Here is an 8,953-nt window from a genome sequence, read left to right as displayed (position 1 = left end):
ATGTTCCATATACAAATTGATGAAAGGTGGACATTTGAACTTAACCTTGGCCAAATCTTAAAGTGAAATATTTCACAAAATCGCAGTAGTGTAATATTGTAAATAACTCATAAATTCATAATCAAATAGTAGTTAAGCTTGGCCAAGGGCTAGGAATGTTTTTTAGTCACCAATGGCCAAGTTAACTGTAGTAGTAGCTTGTCACACTAACATCCATAAGTATCGAAACATTTGGTAGTTATTGTTGGCTAGGAGATCCTCATGTATACTATTTGAATAAGTCTTGTTTTGGCTAGGGGATCCCCATGTATACTATTTGAAAAAGTCTTCTTGAACTAACATACACATAAGTATATTTAAACATTTGATAGTTCCTTTTGGCACATTTTCGGGAAAATTCAATATTTGTAAGCATCAAATTTTTTATTATTATCTTAACTTGAATCTGAAAGTACAACTACTATACTTTTCAAATATTTGCTGTCTCAATCTCTCTCTCTCTCTCTCTCTCTCTTTCTCTCTCTCTCTCTCTCAAAATGCGAACTATAATAAGACCTCCCCAAGTCTCAAGGGTACGCAAAGACTGTTTCTATTAACTTAAATGGATTTGTAAACATAATTAAAATTTCATTTGTAACGAGAGTTTTTTAATCTACGGTTAATATTCTCATATTATATGTACTTTTCCACATACTCATTGTGGCTGCGCAACAAAGAGGTGAAGTTCCTCTCTCTCTCTCTCTCTCTCTCTCTCTCTCTCTCTCTCTCTCTCTCTCTCGGCAACACATATATAGAACAAGTAAGGGAAACACTCCAAAAGAATTTGGAAGCGAGTTCCCAAGTACATTATCACATGCTCTACGGTTCTATTACATTTCATTATCCTTCGCTTTTAACAATATGAAAGTGTTCATCTAAATAGAGGAATGGAACACTCGTCTATGATTGTAAACCTTAAGGGTAACTATGGTCTTTTTTTCTTTTTTAAGCTTACTCACACACATATGCATGAAAGAACCAAAGAAAAATAATTAACTTAATCAACAATTGATGCTGGATATAACATGGTGATGTGCAAGGACTTTATGAGGCTTTTTATCCGTTAGAGTACCTACCCATGCTTGACAATTACTCTCAACATATACTTCTAATGGAATCCCTGTTTCTATGTTGATGGGTACTCTAAAATATTTTTTCCTTATTGTAGTCTTACAATGTTCCATAAAATCACCTATGTTTTCTCAGAGCAACACTAAGAACGATTTGTCTATGTACCAGTTTGTGCACTTTAGGTTTGCATCAATCCCATATCATTTTAAAAAGTCATTTTTGTTTGTTTGTAGCAACAATGAGAATGAATCATTGACTTGCCAGTGCTCTGCATGCTCAACCCAACATCAATTCCACCATTGAGCAAGCTAGTGGATCCTCTTTGTCTCTTCAAACCAATGATGAGTATGTATAATCCATTGAGTAGTGCATTACATGGTCAGGTTTGCATTATTGCCATGTCTTTTTTGATAGGTTATGCTTCTTTCTACATAACATTGAGATTTGAGGATTGATGAGTTAGTGCTATATGCATGCTTAGGTTTGCATGAGTGACACAACTTAACAAGCATTCCTTGAAAGAGGTAGAATAAATCATGAAGCTATTATACATAGCAACATTGGCATTGGATGATTGACTAATTAGTGCTCTGCATCCTTAGATTGCATCAATGACACCATTCAACAAGGTGGCCCATCCCTTGAAAGAGCTAGAGTAAATCATAAGGTTATTACACAATTCATTTACATTATGGTCAAGAAAAAAGTTTGTCTAGGTTATGGTGTTTTAGAAAATGGTTTACATTAATAAGGCATCCTTCCTTTTTGTAAACAAGAATGCAAGGCTCAAGCCCATGTTCAAAAAATCAAAGAGTTTTTAGGATAAACCAAGACTACAAAAAAATTCAAGGATAAACCTATGATTACAATATGTTACAAGTTATTTGAGCTAATTAATAACTAATCTGTCTTAAACTCTACACATTTCTTTTCCCAAGTTCTAAAAACACAGAACTTGGACACATGAATGATATGCCTCATGAGGTTTTTTATTGACAAACATCATGCTCGTTTTTATGCATTTTAACCGTGAAATACAATCACTTTTTTGTTTTTTAACCGTGAAATACAATCACTTTTTTGTTTTTTATTTTTATTTAAAATTTTGGCGAGAGCAACAATCACTTATTTTGAAAAAAACAAGATAAATGTGGAAAAAAAGGACTAACTCATTTTTTTAAAGGCATTATGACATTAAATACAATCACTTATTTTGAGTAGCCGTCCCAAAGAAGGATGGTCGTGATGTTATAGCCTAAGCTTATATAATATATATTTTCCCAAAGAAGATAAATATAATATAATATATATTTCAAAAAAAAGAAGAAGATAAATGTGAAAACGGCACTTATATATTTCTACTGGACCCTTCCTACGCCATCATCACAACTCGTAAAATAATTATTCCAAAAATAAATTGAAAGTACAGTTCACTCAAATTACGTCACGAACTGCGTCATCCTCGATGTGACGCCAACATAAGAGACACCAATCTCATCAATGCTTCTTGCCCCCTATTTCGGCGAGAATTGCGGACCCATCATTAGATTTCAAGCTAGTTCTCTCACTCTCCTGGCTTGCTGACAAACATTAAAATAAAAACTTTTAAAATTGTTGTTTGAAATTTAAATTGGCTTATAATATAATATATATATTTTATAATTGGAAAGAAAGGATGACCTTCAAGTTTTTAGTGAAAAAAATGCATAGGGTAAGGGGGTTTATAACTAAAATTTCAAAAAAAATTGAATATACAGTGGACCTGTGACATTTTTTTAAAAACCTGGTAAATTTTATTTTCTCAATATTAAAGCATTTTGGCTATCATTTTAGCTCAAAAAACCTGCAATTTTTCTACAAAATTTTGAAGGTTCAAGTTTTGTTTCGTTGAGAAAAATGCTGAGAGCTCAGAGCCTGGGCATGCAAAAGCATACAGACAGGCTTGACAAAGAGCAAATATGGTAGTGCAAAGTTTGGCCTCAATTTTTACAAAGAAAAAACATCATAGAGATTGCTCAACTCTTTTATAAACCTTTGCCAACAGGTTTCATCCACAGTGCAACATTGTTTTAGCTTGCAAACCCAAACCATGGTTAGTTTAGGCACTTAGTTTGTGTTGCTAGGCCCTTGATGGGCCAAAGCAAAGAAGGTTCCCCATCTTTGCAAAACCATGGTTAGTTTGTATTGTGCATTTTTCTAGCTGTAATGCAAGAAGGTTCCTTCCTAACCATGGTTCTGCAACTATGGTTACTTTGGGCAATTTTCTTCTGATGCAAGGAGGCCTAATTCTTCATCTTTACTGCTAATTTGAGCATTTAGAGGCAGTTCAACTTCACCTCCTCCTGAATCTGAGCCTGTCAAGCTTCTTGCTTTTGAGGCCTCGTGATCCCAATCGGTCCTTAAAACAACATATAGTATTGAGAAAGCACAGGCAGCTTGGGCTGCCAGAAGGCCAAACCATAGTCCAGTAAACCCTACTTTACACCAAAAGGCAAGGGCAACAGCAACTGGGGTGCCCAAAAAGTAGAAAGATCCCAAATTGATCCTAGCCCCTATTGCAGGCCTTGCACTCCCTCTCAACACTCCACACCCAGTTGTTTGTGGGCAATTGCCAAGCTCACACAGCCCAATTATTGGCATCACGGCTGCAGTCAATGCCAAAACCTTCGTATCATCTGTAAAAATGCTGCCCCACTTATGCCTGAAAAATGTTGTCCATGTCAAACTCATCACTGCAATTACAACTGCACATGATAAAGCGACCCATGCTGCGACCTGTGCCTTCGCTGGCCGGTTCGCCCCGAGCTCATTGCCCACCCTTGTAGACACAGAGGAGCTTAGAGCTAGAGGAAATGTGTACATGAAAGAGGTGGTTTGGATCAATATGGCAGTGGTTGCAATTGCTACTTGGGGGTCTGGTAAATAGCCAGCCAGTATTGTTAACACCTCATACCACCACCATTCCAAGCAGATTGCAAAGCAGCTGGGTAGTGCTAACCTGAGTAATGGCCACCATTGTTGAAAGCATGCAAGAGACCATCCTTCCCATGTCTTGCTGCACACCCCTGAAAACCATACATAGCCAACCAAGAATATAACCATGTGGAAGTTCGTCCATACTGCTGCAATCGCAACTCCTGGAACCCCCAATTTGCAGACAAAAACAAGTACAATATTGAGGGGGATGTGAAGAAGCACTGCCAAGAGAGAGCACCACATCATGGGTGTGGTGTTCCCTTGAGACCTAAGGTATACTCTCAAAGGCTGTAAAAGACTATTTGCAAGTAGATCAGGGAGAGAGTACAAGCAATAAATGCTAGCCACCGCGGTGATGCTTGGATTTTGCCCAAACCAAAGCAAAATCCTCTGCAAATTGAGCCAAAGGATGCTTATGGGAATGCAAGCTGAAAACAAAATCAGGATGGTTCTCTGCAGAGAGAGGCCAATGAGAGACCAATTCTTTGAACCAAAAGCTTGACTGCATACAGGATCCATCCCGGAGGCGAGGCCGAACAACACTGAGTAGCCAGTGATGTTCGTGAAGCCTATGGAGAGAGCACCTCCTGCTAGCTCTAGACTTCCGAGCCTTCCTAGGCATAGAACCGACACCATCGCTCTCACGTACACCACACAATTCATTGCTGTCACAGGAAGAGCTATTCTAGCCAGCTCCTTCAACTCCTCCATCACCTGCATTTCATGAGTGTATCCACAATTAGCTCATGTAATTTCTCAGTGTGAGCATAATCAAGTCCAATTCACTTGCCCCAGCTTCTAGTAGCCCCAAGGATTACAGGTACTATGGATCATATACGTCCAGTTAGATGTCCAGAGCATCCTAATGAGTGCCAACCAAGCGTTGCAAAAGTACCATTCCATATGTATCTAAGCATCAGCTGCACCCTTTAGAAACCATTGAAAACCAATCCAAACCCCAGCTCACATTTCAAAAACCATGCACCCTCTCACACTTAAGAACCCACCATCTTGATTAATAGCACACAATTTTGCATTTATTTAAGTGCTAATGGAAAATCCTGGCTTCCACAAAGGCTGTGAAAACAAAAATAGATACATCCAAGCTTTGCAAATGCTTCAAAACATGCATAGGAAGCCTCCCCATTTCCACACTTAGTCTCCTCCCCACACACGCGCGCGCACACACACACACGCACACATATATAAGCAGGATAGAATGCATAGTAGTATCAGTTCACCTTATATGAATTGCAAATTAACAGAAAATGAAAAATGATTGGGAAAAAAAGATGCATGAACTCTGATCTAAAGATTAATGAAGCATTGGACGAGTGGCAAGTAGAACTCAACCTGTGGACAAAATGGGGAAAATCGGAGGTGGGAGGTAAGGCCATCTTTGCTTGAGATCAACTGAGAGACAGTTGGGTCATTGCGCTGGGGATTCTCCATGCATGTCATAGCGACAAGGGAGAAAGGTTGGGCTAGAGCAATAATTAGGAGGAGTTATGAGGCAAAAAGTGTGGTTAGGCTGCAAGGGGCAGAGGGACAGGCAGAGCGAGGATGGTGATACTGTTGATTGCTGTCATAGTTGTTGCAAGAGGAGGGGGCTGGGGGAGCAATGTGGGGGGAGGTTAAATAAGGATTGAAGGAGGAGGGCGAAAGAGAGAGGTGTGGGAATATTGGGTTGGTTGGTTTGCGAGTCAGCAAAAGGCAAGCATGGGGATGGCATTGCTCTCTCTCTCCACCCCTCTCTCTAGCTGCAATCTCTACCTTTCTCTAAAGAGCTCGGGGGTGTGCCCCTGTGGGTGTGTGTGTGCGTGTGTGTCTTTTGCTCTCTCACAGCGCCCTGGTCGAGAAGGCTTTCCAAATGTGGGATATTACGAGGCTTTTTCCTGCAGTGGAGATGGCGTGATGATGGGCTATGTCTGCATAAAAGAGAGGCAACGCAATCACAGCGGTTGGCTACACAACAGACCTCTGATGAGAAGGAGGACTTGCAACTGCTGCAAAAGCAAAGATCGTGATGATGACGGAAGGAGATGGTGGAGCGTGTGCGTGTGTGCGCGTGTGTGTGAAGAGGCCTCCGGGCTCCCCTCAAAGGTTTGCCGTTTTGGGCAGAGGCCAAAAATTGGTTTGTGTGATGGGGAAGGCGATGGGATGGTGGCCCTTGTCTCTGCCACAATTGTCGGAGTCGATATGATTTGCAGCCTGGAGACACGCCCCACGCACACGTGTGTAACGTTAAAGATTAGGGGTGCGTGCGAGCGCGCTCGTGTGTGGGGTCTTTGGGGTGACTACCATGGGGATTGTTCGCATGGTCTCTTTTGCACTTGTGCAAGCTCCATCTTTGGTAAGCATGTTCTCATGTCACCACTCCATAGCATCAACAACCCACTAGTCATTCTTCGTCGGTTCACACCTACAGATTCAAGGGCCTATTTCTACACAACCTCGTTTTTCCAACGGTTGGCAACGGCCCACCAGTTGTTTGCCAATTCACACTTACAGATTTAGGGCCAACTTCTATGCATCCTAGTTTTCCCACAACCACTCATTTTGTGGATGATTTTGTATGCTTCCAATTTATTTCTCTCCTTCAAACAACTGGTTTTTATTTCAAATGCTCGTGAAAAAACTAGACCTTAGCAGAGAACAATATTGCGGATTGCAACCAATGAATCGATGCCTAGCCACTAGTATGCATTTTTAAAAATTGTTCTTTGAGCAAGGTTTAATTATGTAAATACGATGTGGAGCTATTGGATGCCCTTCGCAGTCTTTCAATTTAGCCCTAGGTTAGAGGTCTTCGATATCCCACTAGTTGGCTAATGGGCTAACAAAATGTGAGGAAAGGCATTTGGTTGCCCATCACTCTCACCATGTGAATATCTCTTGGGGGTCAAACTCACAACTTCCAAAAATGTTTGCTTTCAAGTTTTGGATAGCTTGGAGCTGATTCACATCATATGTCGTGGGGCTTGCATTGGTATCTATGATTTCTTATGCACCTGATGTGCCCTAGTAATTTTGCATTGGTGCTAGCATGCGAATAGGGTTGTTTGGCTATCATGTTCATGCGCATCATGCACTCTGATGATCCTGGTGTTGGCACCTTGAAAAAATGCCAAATCATGGTTCTTGTTCAAGTTATCATACAGCTTGGGACTTGTTCACATGTAGCTTTAATTGCGAGCTCTTACACAACCTTGAAAAATCTGCCACGTTTGAGTATTATTTGGACCTAAAATGCTTACACGTTACATCACAACTAGAAATAAAATTTCCACCTACTTTGAAATATTTCTTGCACATGCTAAGCATACCTTACCCCTTTACAAGGTTAACCTTTTAGTGCAACATTGAACTTCCTATGGCACAATATCATTTTCAAGGATATCCCTGCGCAACTATCATTGGATTCACCCCTATTCAAGTTTGCCACAATTATTGGTGCTTTGAACCTCACCTTACTATGCTTGCACATTTTTTGCCCATCGACTTTTGATGATCAGGTGAGTATGTGTTTGGAAGACCTTTCTCACACAAGGTGAATGATTTAAGAGATTGAACATTTTTTACCATCTACTTATGATCAGGTGAGTGTGTTTAAAAGACCTTTCACACACAAGGTGAAAGAGATTAAAGTATAAAGCTTTTTTATGTATGCTAATATACAAGACATATAAAAAGTAGAATGTTATTAGGGGGTTTTGAGTAGAAAGATTGAAAAATGTGAAAGAAGTTGGCATGAGTTAGCTACATTCCACATTGTACAACACTATAGTTTGTGCAATTGTGATTAAATGAAGAATAATCTAGTTTATTATGTGTCCCTTACTAAAGATTTCTTAAATAGTGAGCTTGGATAGCATAGTGCAGATAAATGAGGAATCATCGTTAAACGTGAGGAAGAAGTGAAGCATGGAGAGACTTGACCTTTGGGTCATATGGACCACATCGATTCAATCTACAGCACAATTCAAGGTCATGCAAGTACTTGAGTGGGCCTTGTAACACATATGATGAAACATGCCCAAGGGAGCAAATTTTCCCAAGTGACGGCCATCTAGGTTGCATTTACTTAAATTTATAATTTGAATTAGACATTTTATACAAAAAAGTTTTTAAAAATGCAAACAAATAATTCGAAGACACATCGACATTTTGGGATAATATATTTTCCATGTACATATCGTATGATAGAAATCTTTCATATGATAGAAATCATGAAAGAGTTTTTCTATCGCATACAACACGAGAAAGAATTTCATTGTATGATATTTTTGGATAAACAAAAATAGGAAAATCCTTAAAAAATAATGTTTTTTTACCACACAAAAAAAAAAACATCCTAAAGTTCGACCTATAAAAACCCATTTTATCCCCCATTTGCCATTGCGAGACTTGGTTCCATGTGAATTATGTCAAGCCAGAAATAAGGAAGGAAACCTTTGATTGAGTGAGCTCTCAACAAGGAAGATGGAAAGCTTAAACCTTGAATTTTGTCCTTATTTTATGAGACCTGTATCTTTTATATATACATTTCTTGAACAATATTATATACATTTCTCAAACAATATCATATACATTTCTCAAACAATATATACTCTTTAAAAATTTTATCTTAATTTTTAAATTTTTTATCTAGAGAGGGTGAAATAATTTGGAAATGTACATATTAATATCAATTTTTCTTTCATACCTTGCAAGTTTAAAAATTTAAGAGTTGTAAACTTAAGAGCCATCAAACATAAAAAGACTTTAAGAATTTTGAAGTTTACATTATTTTTTATCAAAACACTTACAAATAAGTTTTTAATATCTACAAAACTATGTATAAAATCATATTATTGCTATAATATTG

At 38.7% G+C, this 8,953-nt stretch overlaps 1 protein-coding gene across 1 annotated transcript; it reads right to left on the bottom strand.

Moving 5' to 3' along the window:
* Nucleotides 1-3,062: 3,062 nt before the first annotated feature.
* On the bottom strand, nt 3,063-6,077 carry LOC147622648 (MATE efflux family protein). Its single transcript, XM_086822674.1, has 2 exons — nt 5,440-6,077; nt 3,063-4,800 (listed from the first exon to the last, which is right to left on the bottom strand). The coding sequence occupies exons 1-2, from the start codon at nt 5,545-5,547 to the stop codon at nt 3,358-3,360; spliced, it is 1,551 nt and encodes a 516-aa protein (XP_086678800.1). The 5' UTR covers nt 5,548-6,077; the 3' UTR covers nt 3,063-3,357.
* Between the last annotated feature and the right edge of the window lie 2,876 nt (nt 6,078-8,953).

The sequence above is a fragment of the Cibotium barometz genome, chromosome 28, assembly GCF_041138505.1.
Source record: "Cibotium barometz isolate CiBa-2024 chromosome 28, ASM4113850v1, whole genome shotgun sequence".
Lineage (NCBI taxonomy): Eukaryota > Viridiplantae > Streptophyta > Polypodiopsida > Cyatheales > Cibotiaceae > Cibotium > Cibotium barometz.
Note: the sequence above shows the minus strand (reverse complement) of the source record. Positions and strands in the feature narration are given on the sequence as shown.